Source organism: Mesocricetus auratus, unplaced genomic scaffold (genome assembly GCF_017639785.1).
Source record: "Mesocricetus auratus isolate SY011 unplaced genomic scaffold, BCM_Maur_2.0 Super-Scaffold_15014, whole genome shotgun sequence".
Lineage (NCBI taxonomy): Eukaryota > Metazoa > Chordata > Mammalia > Rodentia > Cricetidae > Mesocricetus > Mesocricetus auratus.
The window spans coordinates 82,307,654-82,329,885 of record NW_024429186.1 but is presented as its reverse complement, the minus strand read 5'-3'; the positions used below and the strand labels follow the sequence as shown (position 1 = coordinate 82,329,885).

At 48.1% G+C, this 22,232-nt stretch overlaps 1 protein-coding gene across 1 annotated transcript in view; it reads right to left on the bottom strand.

Annotated features, from left to right (window-relative positions):
- Lamb1 (laminin subunit beta 1) overlaps nucleotides 1-22,232 on the bottom strand; it is a 65,672-nt gene that overhangs the window by 27,329 nt on the left and 16,111 nt on the right. The window contains exons 7-19 of the mRNA XM_005076229.4: nucleotides 21,770-21,972; nucleotides 19,274-19,394; nucleotides 17,913-18,101; nucleotides 17,517-17,696; nucleotides 17,290-17,402; nucleotides 15,625-15,704; nucleotides 6,378-6,513; nucleotides 5,175-5,333; nucleotides 3,900-4,027; nucleotides 3,642-3,765; nucleotides 2,556-2,760; nucleotides 1,526-1,669; nucleotides 1,114-1,345 (exon numbers count right to left, since the gene is read on the bottom strand). Coding sequence (XP_005076286.1) covers nucleotides 1,114-1,345; nucleotides 1,526-1,669; nucleotides 2,556-2,760; nucleotides 3,642-3,765; nucleotides 3,900-4,027; nucleotides 5,175-5,333; nucleotides 6,378-6,513; nucleotides 15,625-15,704; nucleotides 17,290-17,402; nucleotides 17,517-17,696; nucleotides 17,913-18,101; nucleotides 19,274-19,394; nucleotides 21,770-21,972 — 2,014 coding nt within the window. The remainder of the gene's footprint in view (nucleotides 1-1,113; nucleotides 1,346-1,525; nucleotides 1,670-2,555; nucleotides 2,761-3,641; nucleotides 3,766-3,899; nucleotides 4,028-5,174; nucleotides 5,334-6,377; nucleotides 6,514-15,624; nucleotides 15,705-17,289; nucleotides 17,403-17,516; nucleotides 17,697-17,912; nucleotides 18,102-19,273; nucleotides 19,395-21,769; nucleotides 21,973-22,232) is intronic.

Sequence of the window (22,232 nt, the reverse complement as noted above, 5' to 3'; positions counted from 1 at the left end):
GCTCAGATCACTGGAGGCACACTCCATGTCCTATTCTTAAACTCTACTGTGGTGGTTTGAAAGACAATGGCCCCCAAAGGGAGTGGCACTACTAGGAGGTGTGGCCTTGATGGAGGAAGTGTGTCACTGTGGGGATGGGCTTTGGGGTCTTTTGCTCAAGCTTCCCTCAGTGTGACAGTCAGTTGACTTCCCGTTGCTGCAAGATGTAGAGTCTCAGCTCCAGCGCCACTTCTGCCTGCAGCCACCATGCTCTCAGTCCTGGTGATAATGGACTGAACCCTGAACGTGTAACTGAGCCATCCCAGTTAAATGGTTCCTTTATGAGTTGATATGGCCATGGTGTCTATTTTTTTAAAAGAATCTGTCTTATTTTACATATCAATCCCCCCATGCCCTCACCCTCCCATTCTCCCATGCCCCCCCACCCACTCCCCAAAAATAGTGAGGCCTTTCATGGTGTCTCTGCATAGCAGTAAAAACCATAACTAAGGCATCTACCTAGTGTGCCTTGTATCCATGGTAGTTATTCAATTAACATTTGCTAACTGGAGAATAGCTTTACTTCACACATCTTATATCTCCAGGAAACCGAGTGCATATAATGTTTTAAATAACAAAGTTATATAAAGTGAACAGTCCCATTTGGATGAGGTTTCTGCGTTGACCCAAACTAGACAAGAATATTTCTCAACTCTCATCCAAGCCAGAAAGTATCAGCGTGGAGGTTTCCTCAGTCCAAGGCTGAATTGCCAGGAAATTCCCAAAGGTCAGACTTTAGGTGGCTGTGACGCCACATCTCTAGCTCCAAACAACGCCGGGCACAAACTGGGTGTAAGCTACACTTGTACTAGATAAACGAGTGAGCTTTTTAAAAAGCTGGAATGATCAAAAACGAAAGTCATTTGGAGATGCAAGAGATTCATTCTGTGGTTTGTCCAAGAGAATATTTACTTAGGCAAAGATGATGTCATTCTCTTTCTTCCTTTTTGAGACAAAGCCTAATGTAACCCAGGCTGGCCTCAAACACCTGACCCCCTTGCCTCTGCCCCACAAGTAAAACAGCGCTACAGGTGTGCCAGCCACCACGCCCAGCATGAGGCCACGCCCACATACCTTTCACAGTTGTGGCCTGTGGTGTAGTCCTGACAGCTCAGACACTCCCCTGTCACTGTGTCACAGTCTTCAGCATGGCCGTTACATTGGCAGGGCTGGCAGCTGGGAAAGCCCCAGTGCCCGGGGAGACATCGGTCACACTGCCGAGCATATATGCCCTGGAAACAGTGGCACTGGCCCGTGACAGCATCGCAGAAAGCGTCCACGGATCCTTGTAGGTCGCAGTCACAAGCTGCAGACAGGCAAACACAGAAGCCACTGAGAAGACAGACACGCCCGCGCATGTGCATAGCCCTGATGGATGGTGAGCCAGTGCTCACACGTCAGGTTCAGAGCACAGCACTGCCATCGGAAGTCAGGGAGTCCCCCAGGACCATCCCAGGATTCATTACGAAGTCTGTGAAACACCTACGTTTGCATCCGTTGGGGCCAAAGCCAAAGGTGCCTGGCGCACACCTGTTGCATGTTCTTCCAACCACGTTAGGCCGGCACGGACACTGGCCGCCGCTGGGGTCACACACAGAACTCAGGGAACCCTGCGGGTCGCACTCACAAGCTGCAGGGGAAAGAGCGGTTAGACTGAGGGCAGGATCAGCGCGTCCCGCCCGAGTCCCCAGAGCACCCCCTGACCCCTTTCCTACTCTAGTTCTAAACTAGACTGGGAGGGAACAAGCAGCTGCCCTGGCAGATCAATTCGGTTCTGTAGGCTGGAAGCCACTCAGGTTTTCTCCCCTTGGCTCAGAGCTCGAGTGTCTGACAGCATTAAGGCTCTGTGACCCCTGAGAGCTGGTGTAAGCTTCCCTAGAGAAAAGCAGAAGGCTTCAGTTAGCTGACGCTTCTGACTCTCGGTCCTCCTCGTCCACAGCCTACAGACGGCTGCATCCTCACATACCGTGTCACCACTCCTGCACACTTGTGATTTACTTCCATTATTTTTAACCGTGTGTATGTCTGTGGGGTAAGAGCACGTGAGTGCGGGTGCCCACGGAGGCAGAGGTGTTGGGTCTCTGGGAGCTGGACTTGGGTCCTGTTAAGAGCAGTGTGAACTCTTAACCACGGAGCTATCAATCTAGCACCTTTGTAAATTTCTTTAATGTGAATTCCATCTTTGATGGTGCTAAATGACAAAACAATTTCTTATTTATTGTTATTATTATTTGAAACAAGGGTCCACTATAGAGCCCAGGCCTGCAACTTGCTATGTAGACCAGGCTGGCCTCAAATTCACAGGTGTCTGCCTGCCTCTGCCTCCTGAATACTGGGAGTAAAAGTGTCCTACTATCACATCAGGCCAACCAACACATCTGTAAAACAAAGTCAAAGTCGGGTTAGGATAAGACACTTCCTTCACGCTGTGTCACCAGGAAGCACAGGTGTGTACCTTGTACCTCCTAGTGACAAAACCAGCCCTGCAGCCTCCACAGCTGCTCAGTGCCACCCACCGAGGCCTGTCTGGTGAATCAGGGCAGAGATGCTGAAGATGATGTTTCTGCAGACATCCGTCATTGGTGTTTTCACTACACTCCGGCTGTTCTCCAGACACCGGTACCTCTGGAAGGTTTCCCACGCACTGTTGGTGACCTCCCCGTCTCCTGAGCCTCCAACAGTGAAGATGTCCAGGGATTTACAGTAGGGCATGAGAACAAGCTGTGGGTGAGCAAGAGAAACACGATGGCCGCGTGGAGGAGACCACGCTATCGGCCACAGCGGAGTAATCGCGCCAAAACCCACAGCCCTCTGCTTTGGGAATAGAAGCTCATGACACTCGTGACACAAAGCAGAAACCTTCCCAGTAAATGTTTTGGCCAGGAAATGTTGAGGTAAACTGTTTGGTGGACTTGGAAGAACTATCGCTGAAGCAGTTCACAGATTTGTGGGGAAATGGTTTGAACACATTCTTCCCAGAAAGGTGGAGTGCTATTTTAATTAAGTGTTAACTCTGCGGAGGAAAGCCTTCCCAACGGAGGTGTCACAGCTCTGAAGAGAGGTTTCTTTGATGGAAGGGTATAGTTCTGCTTGGGCAGGGGAAGGCCTCCTCATTGTAATGTTACAGCTCTGCAGGGAAAGGTATCCTGGCAGCCTGAAGCCAGTAACTACCACAGAGTAACACCACCCAGCAAACCTCACACAGAGTTTACCGGGACAAGCACAAAGTGGCCACCTCTGCTTGGGGGAGAAGCAGCAGGGAACTGGGCAGGAGTCAGGCTCACTTAAGGTTTGCGGGGAGGAGTTTCCCAGGGTAGAGATTTCCAAGGTGGAGACTGGTGAGATCCCAGTCCTGAGCTTGGAGTGAGCCCAGAGATTGGTGGGATTTTGTGCTCAGGGATTGGTGGGTTTTGGACAGAGATTTTTTTTTTTCACCTAGAACTGGGCTCAGACCTTTTACCCTACAGCTATAAACAAGGATGCTCTGGAAGCAAAGAGGGCCATTCTGTCCCAGCGCCCAGAGCTGCCGCTCCACACAGAACTTAGGTGGCAGCTGGGCACTTCCTTCAAGGCGCTCTCGTATGACAGGACCCTGGACTCACTGAGTCGATGAGCGTGTAGGGGTTCTCCACATCACTGCCAGATGCTGTGTACTGGGGCAGCTCCAACCTCACGGTGTAGTTCATCCCTTTCTCAAAGCACACTGGGCGAGGGAGGACAACATATCTGCCCAAGACAAGAGAGAAATAACTTCCAGTAACAACAACAGGAAGAAAAACACCCCAACAGCAGACTTTCCACCGCCAGCGTCTCACTCTGGGATGGTGACCCAGTCTGTACGACCCCACTGTCACACTGACCTCGAGCCTGGTGACAAAGACACCACCTGGTTGTCATCATCAGGAACGGTGTTACCACAACGGCTGCCGGTTGGAATCTTGCCAGGTCGCTGTACGGTGATGACAGCTTTCTCCCAGTGGTCCGGTAGCTAGAGTGGAAACAGAGTGAAAGGAACTTCTGTGGTAGCCACCGCAGCCAGTCCAGTTTGGAAGGTCTCTCCACAGTGGCTAAGCTTCAGCAGAAACCACACAGTTGCTTTCCTGTCCCTAACGCTTCCTCTGCGACTGCCCAGCTCCAGCCCTAACACCTGCTTCCTTCCTGAGTGCCGCTGCTGTCTACCCTCAAGACGCTCTGTGTGGACAAGCTCCCGCTCAACACACAGCTCTGAAGCCTTTCCTCTTCCTGGACAAGCTCCCGCTCAACACACAGCTCCGAAGCCTTTCCTCATCCTGGACAAGCTCCCGCTCAACACACAGCTCCGAAGCCTTTCCTCTTCCTGGACAAGCTCCCGCTCAGCACACTGCTCCGAAGCCTTTCCTCATCCTGGACAAGCTCCCGCTCAGCACACTGCTCCGAAGCCTTTCCTCATCCTGGACAAGCTCCCGCTCAGCACACTGCTCCGAAGCCTTTCCCCTTCCTGGTACTCCCCACAAGCGCACCTCTGACCAGATCCCTCATGTGGCATTGGGAGTAATCAACGTGGCCCTCTTCACCTCCTCCCTTTCCCTCCTTTGGATCAGTCTACCGAAACTCCCCTTGTGTGCTGTACGAGCTGGTTCACACCTGCAACCTCAGCACTGAAGAAGCTGAGGCGGGACTTCAAGCTCAAGGTTAGCTTCAGCTACAAAACAAGACCTCATCTCTGAAGAAAAAAAAACAGCATTTAACAATTCCCACTCATGCTGTAAGGCCTAGAGCTGGGTCTGTAGGAAACATTCTAGAAGTCCTAGCTCATTGCGCCTGTACACAAGTCTCCCATCTTCATGTCTGTTATAATGTCACCTCTGGCCTTTTACTGCGCTAGGTGGAACAGCCCCTGGGCAGCCAGGCCTCAAGGGAGGATAGTTTCGATACACCAACATCACCTCCTTAACTTAGCCAGGCCTAACAAGAGACTGCTGAATGATTAACTAGATTTAAAAAAAACATGTGGAGATTAGGAAAACCACTGGCTGGTATTTATTTCAATGCAAACTCATCTTCATAGAATGTTCCAGCACTTACTAGGACTAACATTTTTTCTAGTAACAGCCCCTTAGGTCCCCCACACAATGTGTATTGATGGCTTTCTTTACCTGTGGCTCGTAGCGAATCAGGATGTCATACTCCATGGAATACGGTATGTTGTCAATGAAAAACTCCAGATAAGCCCCCTCAGGCACTCGGACGAAGCCAGGCCCAGTCCAGGAAGGAATCCGGTCCTGGATGTACTGCCGTTCCACAACAATGACTCCCTGGAGACAAGGACACACCAGTTATTCTCCGTATGAAATGGAATTCACCTACACCTCACGGCCAAAGACGTCCAGTGATTCAAAACTGTGGCTATCTTCTGTTTCCTAGCTACAAATTCCCCGGCAGTAAGTTGCTTCTAGGTTTGTGTGTTCGGTTCCCCCCCATCTCACATAAACAGGTAATTGGATACTTTCACTTTTGTGGTTGGAGTCGTCTTGGGGCACTGGAGACGAATGACAAATGTTTGGAACGCGCCTTACACGACGTCACCAGTGGGTAAACAAAGGGAGGGACATGGTGGCTTCTGAGCATGCGTAGGAGAGCTGCGTCCTCCTCAAGTCTGCACAGCAAGCTCAGTATCCAGCGCAGTTCCTTACTCCTCTCCTCCACTGTAGTGTGTGAGATGCTGCGGAGTCCTCCTGAGTGATGTGTCCACCCGGCGGACTGCTCACAGTTATCACACAGAACCTGAGGCTGGCCATCCAAAGGGGGCCACACGGAGTCCTTCTTAGCTTTGCCCGCTAAGAGGCACAGGCAATGTTTCACTGCCCGTGAACTATGCTGGCCCGGGGAACTGTGATTGGCAGAGTATCAGGGGATGATACCCTGAAAGCCTTGCTCTGAGGATGCTCAAGGCAGCAGGTCATGTGGGGAAAGATACCCGGCCTCCAGCCGTGCCAGCCCGTTACGCTTAAGTGCCAGACATACATTTTACAACAGAAAGCTTTGGGATGGGAAGTGAAATACGTCTGAACCTACGTGATATAAGATCTACAATAACCCGGAAGCACACACGAGAAGAGTGGAAAATACTTATTCTTGTAGACACACCAACCAAAAGCCTCACTGGAGAACTCCCTAAAGTCTACTTGTGAATTCCATGTCGACTTACCTTCAAGTATGACAGCACACCCCCACCCTTATTCTGTGCTGACAAGATCTACAAAAATATTCCTTAAATGACACCCCGATGAGGCACGTGTGTCCCTTAACAGCCCCCACAAAGTGCTGCTCTGCCATGCCCGCAGAAGCGCCCTACTTACAGGCCCCAGATTGGCGTCCTCGGCTTCGTAGATGTAGTGGTCCAGGGTGATGAAGTAGAAACCAGACTCCACCTCGTTGCACTGCCGGCCAACCATGTGAGGCAGGCAGGAGCACTGGCCAGAATCCTCGGAACAGCTGAGGAGGAAGCAAGGCTCGTCAGAGCCTCCCGAAGACACAGACCAACCCATCACAAGTCCTTCTGCTTTGCAGTCAAACTTCCCATGGGGCAATGTTTTCTTATTTTATTCAAAAAGTAGAGTACATGGGGAAAAAATAATGCCTGTAAATGAATCCCAACCTTATCTAAACACATGACCCTGAATGTTCTAGGCCTGTCTTTCCCTCTTTTCCCCGATGCTCCTTCAACACCACATTGAGACTTTCTGCAGACATTACACATTTTCTTGCTTCGGAATCTTACACTGTTTGCTTCACTTTATTTTATGCATATGGCCTGTATGTATATACATACCACATGCATGCCTGGTGTTTGAGGAGGCCAAGAGAGAGCACTGGATAACTGGAGCTGTAGTTATACATTGTTGTGAGCAACCATGTGGGTGCTGGGACTTGAACCCAGTTCCTCTAGGACAGCCAGTGATCTTAGCCACTGAATCATCTCTCCAACCCCTCTTTTGTTTTTCTCCTAATTACAACCCCTTTTTTGACCTCAGACCCAAATACCCAACTCCCTGAAGGATATCTTTAACTCAGCTGCCCCAGAGATTTCTCAGAACAATGGATCCAAAGAAGCACCAACCACGCCCCCTTCTGTATTCTTCCCTGGGCTGATGGCTTCCCCTCCGCACCGAGTCACAAAGAAACAACTTCTTGCCCTTCCCCTCCCAGTGGCCATGCTACGCTTTGTTGTTCTCTCAGCAAGGGTGACAGTTTTCTAATTAGTGTCTATGATGGTTTGAAAGAAAATGGCCCTCAAAGGCAGTGTCACTACCAGGAGGTGTGGTCTTGTTGGAGGAAGTGCGTCATTGTGGAGGTGGGTTTTGAGGGCTCAAGCCATGCCCAGTGAGACAGTTACTTCCTGCTGCCTGCATATTAACAAGTGTTAGCTACCTCTCCAGCACCATGTCTGCCTGCAGGCTGCCATGTCCTGTCGTAATGATAACAGACTGAACATGCAGTCTGCTACCTCAGCTTGACGGCCCGGGTATTAGACTGAATCACCACACCGGGCTTCAGCCGTCCATCTTCACTCCACTGAAAGTCAAGATACGGTTTACAGCGGTACCTAAGCCCACTCCCAAAGTTTAGGGGAAAAGACGCTCCAGACAAGCTGTAACTCCAGCAGATGGAACAGGCCAAGGTTTGCTGTCCCAGGACAGCCTTACCAGCAGAGCAAGTCATCATCCCAGAGGAACGGGAGTTCCTAGAGCCAGAACCAGTCCCAAGGAAGGGAAGCCTGCTCTAACTAGGATCTGGCACTCCTGGCCCAGGCCACCAACAACGGTGCGTTCATTCCGTAACTCCGATCATGAATGAAGCATGCCCAGCTGCACTCTTAATTTCTTCTGTCCTGCAAGACTCAGCATCATTCACACCACGTTCTCCTTCTCTCTTCTTAAACACAGATTTTAAATCCTTTCTCACGGTGAGGTAAAACTTTACTCTTTCTCAGTATGGACATTAGAGTCTTCAGTATGTTTCTCCACTTAGCAGCCTCCCTCTCCTGCCTCTGTCATCACCCTGGGCCATGATGCCACCATCTCAAGCAGTTTCCTAAGCCAACCCCTCCGGTGCTCACCGTCACTACCCTGTCCACCTTCCTAGAGCCTCCTTCCATAGGTAAGTGTTTCTTGCAGAGAAACAAGCATTTCTCTCTCTGCACCCTGTCCTATCAGGTGATGATGCCTCTGTTTGGCTTCCTGAAGCTCCACAGCTCACCCCCTGAAAACAGCTGCTTGTCTTCCTGGCACAACCCCATGCCTTCAGACGAGCCACACTCCTCGGACTCTTCAGCAAAAATCTGCCCAACAAGTATGGTCCCCAGACAGTGTGTGCGGTCATCGGCGCCCTCACAGTCCCATTTGCTTCTGAAGCAACCCTTAATTATTTATGGATAAATAGTATGGGATGGGCAACTTAGAATGGGAAGATAAGTAACAAAGCAGTTAACCAGGACAAAACGTAGCCAGAGGCAAAGCACTCTGGGTGTACACAGGAAGATGTAATTCATCTGATGGAGAAAACTAAGGGAGACTTCCTGGAAGATGTGACCCTAACACCCCAGGAGGACGATTTTAATGCGCAGAGAATGAGAATGGGAATGAAAGCAAAGAAAGAGGAGAACCTGACCCCCCATTCCCGGCTTAACCTCTACCCTCTCTTCCCCCCAGCTAGAAGGCCCTTCCCCAACAATTATGAGGCCACTCAACCTTACTCTGCTTTTGAAACTCATTCCCAAATCCAAGCCCTTCCCCAACAAAAGATGACATGTAACTGTGCTTTACTGGTCTAAATTCAAACAAATACTATGTCAGAAATACTACACAATTTTCCACACTCTCAATACAAGTTTTCCTGCAACCTGAATACAGAGTTAGTTTAATCAGTAACACAAAGATAGCAGAGCACAGAATACAGGCTTGAGCAGCGCAGGCGTGGCATCGAAAGACACATTTATCCTCTCTGGGACCTGCTGGTCCATGACCACACATGGCAGAGAGCATTTTGCAGACACGATGAAGGGCAGGAACCCCCAGATGGGTGAGATGATCATGGGTTATCTGGGTGGACTCGATCTAGTCCCAGGAGCTCTCAAAAGTGGGAGAGGTAAGCAGAAGTGGGTTAGAAAGCCATGCTGTCAAAAGGATTTACTCACCGTGGCTTTGAGGAAAGAGGAAGGGAGTTGTGAGAGCCAGGAATGCTCTCTCTAGAGGCTTCCAACAGCCTTTAGGTAACGGCCAGCAGAAAACAGGATGACCCTACAGCACAGGACCCTACACCAACATCTATCTGTAACCCACAGAGACAGCTGACCTACCAAACTGCAAGACACTAAGTTTATACTGTTTTTAGTCACTAAAGTGTAGTAATTTGTCTGGCAGCAATCAAAAACTAATACAAGATCTAGATTTCCCAATAGGTCAAGGTTAAGATTACTTAGCACAGATTTCTTACAAATACAAAGTTCTAATGGAACATAATTACTTTTAGTTCCGCATGAATGAACAGGAAGAGTGAAGTTCAACTTTTCTCTATTAACAGTGAAAATTTCTGAAGTATAAAAAACATCGTTCATAAGGGCCAACTGCGGTACTCAACACGGTCGTCTGGTTCATAACGGATTCCAGATTAGAGCTGGTGTACCTTGAAGACAAGCACCACCGCTCTTTCTGGGTACTGTCACCGCCACCCCAACTACGCTTCCTAACAGGAAGAAATGACGTTCCAGAACCCCTTAATGTCCATCCCTTGTGGCAACTAACCAAGGGCTAGAGGAAGCATAACTATTCAGAGAGCTGAAGAAAGTGTCGTGTGACCTGTGCTCTGGCTTCACAGTTGGTAAATTTCAGAGCCTACGGTTGAGGCATCCGCACACCTCGGTGCCAAGGGAGACAGAACGCAGAGTAAACTAACACTGAAGGAAGATCGGGAGAGTGCTGGCAACTCCTGAGAAAGCAGCACCCTAAGAACAACACCCACTTTCATCTGCCCAGGGAAGACCTGGCAGGCGGGTAGCAGCTCGGAAGGGAGGAATCGGGATTGCATACTGTGGCAGACCAAAGCCTCCCCGCATCACGGGGCCATTCAAGAGTTTCTAAGAAGAGAGTTCTCTGGAGATAGACGCCACAGGCTGCATTGCATCCCAGTACACTCCAGGACAGAACAAACCCAAACGGAAGGACCAGGGAGAACACATTCTCAAGATGTCACATCTGAAGAGTGCTGGGAACTTCCGAGAAAGTAGTATGCACCTTCTCATGCACCTCTAAGAGGGAAGACAGGGGATACAGCTTAGTGTGCTTGCCAAGGCATGGTGGGCTGCAGGCCAGATGCTCAGGGCTGACATTTAACTGAAAACATTTGGAAGGATGCTGCAAAAATGTTGATTTAATCAGTATGGCGGTTTCTCTGGAAAAAGGGAACCAGTCTACCTCAAGATCCAGCAATTCCACTCTTAGGCATATACCCAAAGGATGCACATTCATACAAGGACATCTGTTTAACTATGTTCATAGCAGCAGTATTTGTAATAGCCAGAATCAGGAAGCAACCTAGATGTCCCTCAACCGAAGAATGGATACAGATAATGTGGTATATTTACACCATGGAGTACTTACTACTCAGCGGCAAAAAAAAAAAAAAAATCTTGAAATTTGCAGGCAAATGGATGGAACTAGAAGAAACCATTCTGAGTGAGGTAACTCAGTCACAGAAAGACAAACAAGGTATGTACTCACTTCTACATGGATTTTAGACACAGATCAGGGGATTACCAGCCCACAAGCCTCCAGAGAAGCTAGAATACAAGGAAGACTCGAAGAGAGACATATACGGTCCCCCAGTGAAACAGAAAGGACAAGAGCCTCTTAACAAATGAAGAGAATGGGGGAATGGGGAGGAAGGTAGAAGAGAGAAGGGGAGGAGGGGGAGGAAAACATGAGGGATCAGGAAGACTGAGTGAGGAGAGGAAAAGAGGAGAGAAAGAAAAGAGACACATCAATAGAGGAGCCATTGTAGGTTTAAAGAGAAATCTGGCACTAAGGAATTGTACAGAGATCCACAAGGATGACCCCAACTAGGAACCCAAGCAATAGTGGAGAGGTTACCTTAAATGTCCTTCCCCTACAATGAGATTGACGACTACCTTAAAGCCACCCTAGAGCCTTCATCCAGTAGCTGATGGAAGCAGAAGCAGACACCCACAGCTAAGCACTGAGCCAAACTCCTGGAATCCAGTTGTAGAGAGGGAGGAGTGATGAGCAAAGGGGTCAAGACCAGGCTGGAGAAACCCACAGAAACAGCTGACCTGAGCAAGTGGGAGCTCATGGACCCCAGACTGACAGCTGGGGAACCAACATAGGACCAAACCAGGCCCCCTGAATGTGGGTGTCAGCTAGGGAGCACTGGGCAGTCTATGTGGCCTCTGGCAGTGGAACCAGGATGTATCCCTAGTGCAGGAATGGACTTCAGAAGCCCATTCCCCATGGAGGAATACTCTCTCAGCCTAGATACACAGGGGAAGGCCTAGGCCCTGCCCCAAATGACTTGACAGATTTTAATGATCCCTCATGGAAGGTCTCACCCTCCCTGGGGAGTGGATGGGGAATGGGATGGGGGGGTTGTTGGGGGGTATAGCAGAGAGAGGGAACTGGGATTGATGTGTAAAATAAGATTGTTTCTAATTTAAACTATATATATAAATATGTGTATATATATATACACATATATATAAAGTTGATTTAAAGTACTGTTAACGGCACCCACTTCCATTATTTACTTATTAAAGGAGACAATTTGGACAAAAATTCATTATCATGGCTTAGTTCCATTACTTAAAACAATTAGGTCTGAGTTCTTTAAATATTTAAAAACTCAGATTGGTTGCCAACATACTAGATATGGATGACAAAACTTTTACTGTACAACTCAAATTCCATCTGGCTAGCTCTACAAAACGTTTCAAGTGTTTTCCACTTTAAACACTTTTGTACTTGATTCTGCCCCCAGCTAAAGTAACCAAAGGGTGTTTGATATCGTTATTTAGAGACTGCTTCACCTAGGAAGCATATGTGTAATTACTACATCTTGAAAGCTTTTTGCCTCTCTCGCTCTGTCTCTCTGTCTCTCTCTGTCTCTGTCTCTGTCTCTGTCTCTGTCTCTCTCTCTCTCTCCCTCTCTCCCTCCTTCCCTCTCTCCCCCCTCTCTCGATAGGGTTTCTCTGTGGCTTTAGAGATTGTCCTGGAACTAGCTCTTGTAGGCCAGGATGGTCTTGAACTCACAGAGATCTGCCTGCCTCTGTCTCTTGAGTGCTGGGATTAAAGGCGTGTGCCACCACCATGCCCTCACATTCTCTTAATCAACATTTATCCAGCCAGCATTACTAATGGGACCACAGAAAGGGAAGGGGGCTGAGCAGATGGGTAGCAGTGTCTGGTGCCAAGCCTGGGACGACCCAGAGATTGATTTCTGGGACACCTATGGTGGGGGGGGGGGAGAACCAACTTACTGACGACTGTCCTCTTACACACACACACACACACACACACACACACACACACACACACACACACACACACACACACAGTGTAAAAATAGTTTTTTGAAGGGATGTAAAAAAAACATCATCTGTGCTACATGTCAATTAATCCAGCAAGAGTTCCCAGGGTGCCTTGGATGTGCCAGTTTCCTAGTTGAAATGATAGGTTTTGGAACAAGCCTAGTAACTCTTTCAGAGACTCTCCTTGGAGGAAACTCTGAACATGATCACCATAGGACTCCATCCTCTCTGGAACTGTGTCTCATCAGTTATGCGAGACTGGGGGACTACCCCTTTTAAAATCCTCACTAAAACTTTTTGTTTCACGAATTCTTTGGATGAACATATTCTGATGTTTGACATTTTTGCAGGAGATTAGAAGACAGGCTAGGATGGAGACCAAGACTGGAAATGTGTGTGCCGTCGAGAGGAGAACACGCGGTGGAGGAACGCCAGACACCCCTGAATTATGAGAATTATGAGGGCCACTTTTATCTGCCCAGGAAGGGTTGGCGGGGTGGAGACAGCTGTGAATGGAGGAACAGGATTGCATACTGTGGCAGACCAGAGCCTTTCCTCCCCAAATACATGGGGCCATCCCAGCTGCCTCCAGTCAGGAGGCAGGGCCACAGGCTGCATTGCATCCTAGTATACTCTGGAACAGAACGAACCCAAATAAAGGGGCCAGAGAGAACACTCTGGAGACCTCGCATCTCAGGCCTTCCTAGCACTGTGCAGTTGGGAAATAAAGTTGTCAGAAAGTCAAGTTATGAGCACACAAAGCTTGCTCAATGAATTCAGCATGTTCTCCGAGGGAAGATTGAGGAGACAAGGAAACATCTGTCCCTGCAGTCACTTACGCTCTCCCTGCCAGATGTTCTGAGTTTGATCCAATGACTGAGACCAAAGTTCTTTTCAGACTCAACTGTGGTTAACTCAACTCCCACAATTAGAACAACTGATAAACACATATATTTCTGTAGAGATTCATGTTTTATCAATTCAAAGAAAGCATATTTCAGTAACTAAAACTGGTATGTAAACTTTATGAATAGATTAAAAGTTACAAAGAAAAAAATCATTTGGTTGAGAATCTATTTTCTATCTGTTAAATTGGTGAAAAAGAGCTGGGCGGTGGTGCCACATGCTTTTATCTGCAGCACTCAGGAGGCAGAGGCAGGCGGATCTCTGTGAGTTCAAGGCCAGCCTGATCTACAGGGGGAGTTCCAGGACAGCCAAGGCTACACAGAGAAACCCTGTCTCTGAAAAAACAAAACAAAAACCAACAAAAATTAGTGAGAAAGAAACAGCTGCTACCGGCTGAGGCCGGGGTCAAGGGAGCCAGTGCTTCGGTGACAGACAAAACGGAAGCCAGCTGGTTTAATCTCCAAAAACAATATGGCAGTCTCTGAAAATGAAAACTTAGCAGTTTCATCACTAATAACCTGGTCTATAGAGTTGCCCACACTCATCAAGACATGTCCTTAAAGAGTTTCAGTGCAACACAGTTAAGAAGGCAAGACAAAAATAACCAAACTGATTACACATCTTCACCTGATAGATACAAAAGCAATCGAAAATAAAGATGTGGATGAGTGCAAGACAAAGTTCTACAGGTGGAAACTTTGCAAGTTTCAGGACAACATGTTTAGGGCTGGCTCGATGATTTAGTGGGTTAAGGTACTTGCTATCAAGCCTGACGACCTGACCAGCACACCAGAACGAGAGAAGCAATTCCCTCAAGTTGTCTTCTGACCTCCACATGTGCACACATGTGTGCTGTGGTGTGTGGACACAAGTAAATGAAAGCAAAGGCAAGTGGGAAACCAGGGGCTGGTTTTCTCTTTGAAGTTGTCTATTAAAATATGAAAAATAGGGACCTGGGGAAAGGGCTCGGTAGAATGCAAGAGGACCAGAGTTTGGGTTCCCAGAACCCATTTAAGTGCTTGGAGCCCACCTGGAATCCTAGCCTCACAAGCTGGAGACTGGGGATTGCAGAGCAGGCTGGCGAAGGAGACTAGCCATACAGGTGAGCTTTGGGCTTCACTGAGAAACTATGCCTCAAAAGATGAGGAAGGAGACCACTCAGAGAAAACTCCCCCTGTCAAACAACAGGCTGCCACACACACAGCTGCCATACACACGCACACATGTGTGCACACAATAGATACATGGAAAGAAAAAGGAAACAAAAAAACGAACAGATAAAGCCTAACATCATTTTCAAACAGAGAAGAAGCTGGGTGATGATGGTGACACCTTTAATCCCAGCACTTGGAAGGCAGAGGCAGACAGATCTCTGTGAGTCTGAGGTCAGCCTGATTTACAGAGTGAGTTCCAGGAAGTGGAGGGGGGGGGAGGAGAAAATAACATTGACTTTTAGCAGGCATATTTAACTCATAACTGCCTGTACTAATCTTTAGGGAGCATCAAGACGCTGCGAATAGTGGCACTTCTAGTATTACCCAGAAGAAACTTGGAAGAGAGAACAGGAAAATAAATGCCTCTGCTTTTCAGTTCATAGTTCTTTGAACTGTCTGAACTTTCCATGGCTTCCATCATTAAAATGTATAGAGAAAGAAAAGTACAAAACTGAGAAACAGCATTATTTAAAGAAATAAAACAAGACATAAATTTCCTAGATTCAAAAACCTACCCTTTAAAAAAATTTTCTTAATAATGAGCATGTGTGCATCTGTGTGTGTATGGGTACATGAGTTCAGGTGCCTGTGGAGGCCCGAAGGGGGCGCTGGAGCCTGGAGCTTGAATTACATGCAGTGATGAGTGAGTGACACGGGTGCTGGGAACCAAGCGTGGGTCCTCTGCAAACACAAAGCCACCCCTGGGCCACACACACAATTTTAACACTAACTCCTAGCATGATAACAACCATTGAGCTCACTGAGACCACAGTAAAAATGATTATTAGCTGGTGCTCAAACCAAAGATGAACATACTATACGGACTATCTCCACAAGTCTTGAGTTTCCTCGGTGCCTGGGTCAGAGTACAAATGAGAGTGCACTGACCTATTGTTTAATGCTCCTCCGAGGTCACAGTCACAAGGTCGACATCCGTCCAAATCATTGCTTAAGCCCCAGTGCTGTGGCTGCAGAACAAAAGATTAAATGTGTAAAGATGGGAGCCTTTACTATACAAGAGACTCAGCAGAGAACAAGCCGCAGCGTGTCTCTGCTACTCCAAGCATTTCTTTGAACCATGAGTACAGAGGGTGGGAATGTTCTAAAAGAAAAGCCAACTCATCTTTGAGTCATTTGAGGGAAAGTGTTGTCCCGCTCTGAGCAAGCAGTTTTCTTCATCAAATGGCTCCGGCAGGAGATGGCTCCGGCAGGAGATGGCTCCGGCAGGAGATGGCTCCGGCAGGAGATGGCTCCGGCAGGAGATGGCTCCGGCAGGAGATGGCTCCGGCAGGAGATGGCTCCGGCAGGAGATGGCTCCGGCAGGAGATGGCTCCGGCAGGAGATGGCTCCGGCAGGAGATGGCTCCGGCAGGAGATGGCTCCGGCAGGAGAACAATTATGGCAAGCATTTGGCAAGGCTTTACATTCCCCTCAATTCTCCAATAAAAAGGAAGGCAACTGCGAGGCCTTGGGATGCTCTTGGTATGGAGGAGATCCCTGCATCTCAAAAATGAGCAGAGGTTCATCTGCTCACACACTCACGAATTTAAACCAGACTTCCAGGTACTAAGCATCTCTCAGAGTTGTGCAAACACACTTGGCGGCCACATATACATGTATGTACGGGGTATGTGGATCCCCTGAGCAAAAGTAAATAAAAGCAACATGAAGGTGTCACAGAAGCTGTAAGGTAAGTTTTGTTAACTGCCCTCATGCGTCTCCATCCAGGGCTGTAATCGAGGCTCAATGTTAAAGCCAAGCATGTGTAAGCAGAGGGTTCAATGGCAAGCGCCTCCCACCCCAAGGAATTTCTCCACTAACTGTTTTCATCGGTATACTGGCTCCAGATTTTGTCATTCTTGATGAAATTTTTTTCCTGCATGAAGTATGAGTCACACCTTTTGGTGTCTGTTTTACTGTTTTGTTGTCAGTAAAACAATGTAAACATTTCCTTGCGTTAGTGTCATTTTCCACAGGCACTGACATCACTCTGTATGGAAATCTCCAGATTTACGTGACTAGGTTCCCACTGCTGAGTCCAAGTCTTCTGCCATAATTAGTGAGGATGTAGTGAATCTTGTCCAGTTCTCTGAGGACCTCATTGGGAACCTCAGGAGAGAGGTTACTCGGTTAGGAATACATACATTTTTACTAGCTCCTGAGACACCTTTCTGAAACACTTTTTCACAGTATGAGTCAACTTGCATTTCTGTTAGCAGCTAACAGATCTTAGCTCATGTTCTCACTAGCAGTTAGCACTGCCATTTTTAAAAGCTGTTCACTTGTCTTCCTGAGTGGTACTTGTGGTGGTTTGTCCCTAGGAATTCTCATTTTGGCCTTTCTCCCTGGGTCTCTTAGCATTACCTTGTAAGGATAATGGTAAAATCCCCCTTATGTGTCAGGTATGGTGGTACCCACATACCATACAGGACCTGGGAGGCAGGGCTGGGAGGACTGTGGTTTCAAAGCCGGCCTTGGATGTATATTGAGACCCCACCTCAAAAACAAAACAAGACATGTCGTACTCACCAACTCTCACCCCGAGATTACTCACCAGACACTGGTCGCAGCGTTGTCCCGTCACCAGCCGCTTACAGTAGCAGTGCCCAGTCTCAGAATCACAAGGATTCCCACCAGGAATCGTCCCCAGAGGACTGCAGGCACATGCTGTATTAAAGACAAAAGAAGCAAAGAAACACAAACCAAGTGAGCCCAAAGCTACGGTTTAGCTTTAGAGCTTCAGTGTAAACTGTGTCCCTGAAGAACGCCCAAGTGACTTACATTTACAACCAAATGGGTCCTCAGCACTTAGGTCATAGAAGCCCTCTTTACAGACGTCACAGCGTTCTCCTTCTACATGCAGCTTGCACCGACACTGGCCAGCAATGAGGCCCACAGAGAAATCAGTGTAGCCGTCACAGACTCCTCCGTTCTCAGAGCCAGCCGGGTCACAGGTACACGCTGAGAAGAACAACTCCAGTTAAAGGCACCAGGAATCAGGCCACGGCTTTTTGTAAACACGTCTCTTCCGCCCCCCAAATCCAGTCAAAGAGCTTCTGCCAGCCTCCTAGACAGCGGTTAACTAACAGCGCTGGCTATGCTGCTCAGCCCTGACAACAAACTGCTCTGCCTGCAGAGTGACAAGAACAGGTCCCGTGAACGCCATCCCCAACGTACGTTCACAGAGGTTGGGGTCCCGGATGTCCCTCTCGGGGTGCTGGTAGTAGAAGGGCTTGCACTGCTCACAGTTGCGTCCCATGGTGTTGTGCTGACAGTCATCGCACACGCCCCCGCTGACGTTCCCAGTGGCCATGAAAACCGCCATGTCGAAGTGGCAGGAGCTGGAATGTTCATTGCAGTTGCATTCTGTACAACGAGACCGACGTCAAGAACAAAACTTTAAACCTACTCACCGATGGAGGGCGTAGTGGGCACCAAGGACACCCGCTTAGCAAAGTGGGGACTGAGTTTGAGTGAAACAGCAACTGGGAGAAGGCTCTGATGAAGAAAAGGGACTTGTTGATCCTGGTTAAACCGCAAATCAGGTTAGCAAGTGTAAAATCGCTAGGCTGGGTCATGGCAGCACATGGAGGGAGAGGCAGGAGGATCTCTGAGCATGAGGCCAGCCTCGTTGATTTACTTGGCTATTTTCTTAGTGGTGTAAAGTGACCGACATAGGAAGAAGGGAGCCATTCCACTGAAGGTTCCTTCGGCCCCACCCAAAGCAGAACCGATTGAAGTACTTTCTGCTATTGTAAAGGCCACGCTGGACGATGAATGCCTAGAAAGTCTTTTTGGGTGGCATATTTGAAGAATACAGCTGTGTGTGCTGGGGATGACAGTGGCTGGGTAATTCCAGCACACAGGCAGCCCAACAATAAGCAGCCTTCTTTCATCACTGTGACAAGAGAGGGGGGAGGCTTTACTTCGGCTCACAGTTTCAGAGGTTATACCCTACAGCTGGCCTGCTCTGTGATGAGGCAGAGAACCAGGGCAGGAAGGCATGGAATCGCAGAGCAGCTCCCTTCAAGGCAGCCAGGAAAGCAGAAGAAACCAGAAGGGGCAGGGAGTCAGAAGCAGCATCAGAGGCGTACCCACCTTCTTCGACTGGACCTGACTCAGTAAACCAGTCAGCAAGGAACTCATCAGTGGACTGACCCACTGGTCAAGTCCCTGCCCTGGGACCCCAATTACTACTCAATAGCACCACCAGGTGAGGACCAAGTCTTCAACACACGGTCCTTTGGGGGCACCTCAGACCCAAACCAAAAATATACTGTCTTTATCTTTCATTTATCCTGCTGTCCTCTTGTCTTAAAAGCAGATACAATGTCATGGACACCACTGCCATTTACCCAATGCCAAACATACTAGCCCCTGCTAATTTAATTCAGCGAGTATGTGTTATTGCTCTGGGACACACACAGCCAGGAGAGGCGCTGTCTTTCTTCCCTTTGGCAAACAGTGTACCTGCAGAGCTCAGATTCCCAGGAAGCAGACCCCACCCGCCTCAAACAGTCCTCCACACTGACACTTACTTTTGCAGGCATTGCTGTTCCGACCCTCAGCAGGTCTCCACGGCAAGTCATGGTAGAAATCCATGCACTGCTCACAGTTCAAGCCTTTGGTATTATGCCTGCACGTGCAGTGCCCGTGAACCTGGGAAGTTGCAAGCCAGGAGAGGCAAAGTCAGAAACACACACACAAAAATGGCCACATTGTTCCCAGTGAGCGGAAGAGACAGTCTCTAGCTCCTCACAATGAGGGCTTAAAACTTTTTGTTTTCTTTCCCCAACTAAGCAAGGTCCATCCATGTAAGTTGATGACCACCATCCTTGTTTCTGGAATAGTTTCTATGATACAATGGACGTTGAATTGAGCAGCTATACAAAGAATCCCCTCAAGTTGTGCGCTGGCCTCCATATGAACTCAGTGGCACATGTGTGAGGACACACGGACACACACACACACACACACACACACACACACACACACACTGAATTTTAAAATGCATTATGTTTTTGAACTAGGTATCTAAGAATAATTTTTAAAAGTCACTGTATAGAAACCTGTAAAAGTGAATGTAAACTCAATATGTACTGGTCTCCAAGAACCAGCTCTGACCTCTGTGTATTTTACACTGCACCAGGTGATCATTTCCCTTAAGAGGTTCCTGCTTCCCCCATCCCCCACTTTAAACACAGCACTTATTTTTTTTAACCATAACAAAGACCATTTTTTTTCCAACCATTTGCCAAGTTTTCCTTCAAGTAAGAAAACAAAGCTATGAGAAAGACACATTTATTTTTCTAAAAGATTCGGGATGCAGTGCTGTATGCCTTTTACTGCTTAAGACCCCTGCATTTCTACAAACAAGTATGCACGCACGCGAGCCCTTTGTGTAAAGGCTTACAGAAAGGTACTGTCTACTGCATGGAATTCGGGAACAGCGCAGACAGGTCCCTCCTCTCTTGCACCTGTCCTGACAGGCGTGCAGTTAGGTAGAGATTAAACTCCTCATTCCCAGGGGTTGAACTGAACTGAAGAGCAGTCAGCCAGCCCACAGCACAAGACACTCGGCACCTTAATGCGCATACTCTGAGGCCGTGAGAATAGCTTGACATGAAGCCACCAATTTTTATGCTGCCGAGTAAAGTCTGTGTAGAATTCTCAGCAAGATGTGCTGATTAGAAACATATCCCTTCCTTCGGGCAGTTAAAAAGCTGACTCGTTTACCCATGGAGACTTCCAGCTGGACTAAAAGGAAGACCAAGGTTTAGAAGGGCAGAGTACACATATCATGCACCCTGTGGACAAAGACTAATGAGTTTTGAAGAGACAAGACAGCAAACAAGCCTCACATACCTGTCGTCAAGGGAGGCCCACAGACTATGGGAGGTGTCTGGGGCAGAGGTAGGGACTAGGTGTGAATGCCCACACTAGTTACTCATTTAGTAATTGCTAACGTTTTCTTCTCATCTCTCAAGGTTGGCCGAGTCCCTATGTGGCATTAAACTCCTAAGGGTTTGAATTTTTTTTTCTAGAAACCACTTAAATGGATTAAAGTACAATATCCCAGCCTAACTGCTGAAGTTTGCTGCTCTGTTGCTGTAACCAAAACCAACTTGGGAGAGAAAAAGGGTTCATTTGGCTTACATGTCATTATTTTTGGTTGTGAGCCTAGCTTTAATGGCTGAGCCATCCCTCCGGGCCATGGCTTAACACTTCTAAGTCACAGTGAACCACTGAGGGACGTCAGGACAGGGACTCATGCAGGAACCCGGTGGCAGAAACTGAAGCAGAGTCCGTGGAGGAGCGCTGCTTGATCCCCAGGAGCCCAAAGGTGACGCCACCCATAATGAGTTGGACCCTCCCACATCAACGGCTGTGCAAGAAAATGCCCCGCAGACTTGTCTACAGGTCAGTCTGACGGAGGCAATTCCTCAGCTGAGGTCATTCTTTCCAGGGGACTCCGGTCTGGTCAACTAGACAAAAACTAACCAGCATATTAACCATCTGGCAAAGAAAGGAAATCTCAGATTTCAAACATTTCATTTGCAAACAATATAAAATTGGCAAAGACAGCTGAAAGAGAGAACAGAAAGAAAACGCCATTGGTCTCTAAGTGGCATCTCTGGGTTACAGTTGCCAGTTTCTCTGGGCTGAGGCCACTTCGTTCTTGCTAGCATAAAGCCTGGAGGATTGTGATGTTTAATCTTTCTTAATGGAAATACAATCTAGATTATTATTTAGACAAGTATTTAATCTTTGGTAACTAAAATACTTCAGCAACAGCCTATAGCAATGGATTCCCAGAACGAATCCAGGGTCTATGAAGCTAGTAGTTTTTGCACACGTTCTCATAGCCTAAGCAACTCGTCAAGAGGGGAAATCAGTGCTTGACCACCAACATGGCACACAAAAAAATCGAAGTCTGTTTCGGGAAATGAAAACCCCTTAGACAGTGAGACAGGCTTAAAGGTGAGTTTTGTCTCGCCTTTCAGACCGCCCATGCGGACCTCCACAGTACTTACCATTCCTTCAACTTCTTCGCCAACGCCGTCCACGGGCGCACATTCGCTGGCATGGCCGTAACAGAAGCAGTTGCCACGAACCACCATATCATAAACGGCATAATAGTACTTCTCTCTGATTTCCATCCTAGAGTCCAAAAGGTTATCTCCCAAAGTGTGCAGTTTCACAAACTTTATTCTCAAGTTGGTGATTTTTAATAGATCTACAAAGGTCACCAAGAGGAAAGGTCTCATCAGGCAGGCAAGCATGCTGTGGCAATTGTACGTTGTTTCTCTTTAGGGATGGACTCGACAAATGACAGCAGCCTACGTAACTTCGCCCCTCCTGAATGAACTAGATGATGGTTGTAAACCTCTCACAGTTAGCCACTGTGCAGGGAAGGGCCCGGTCTCCTCAGCTTAGTAAGAATGTCAGCTATAGTCTCAGATTCTAGAACACACTGCCCCTAATCTCAAATACTGC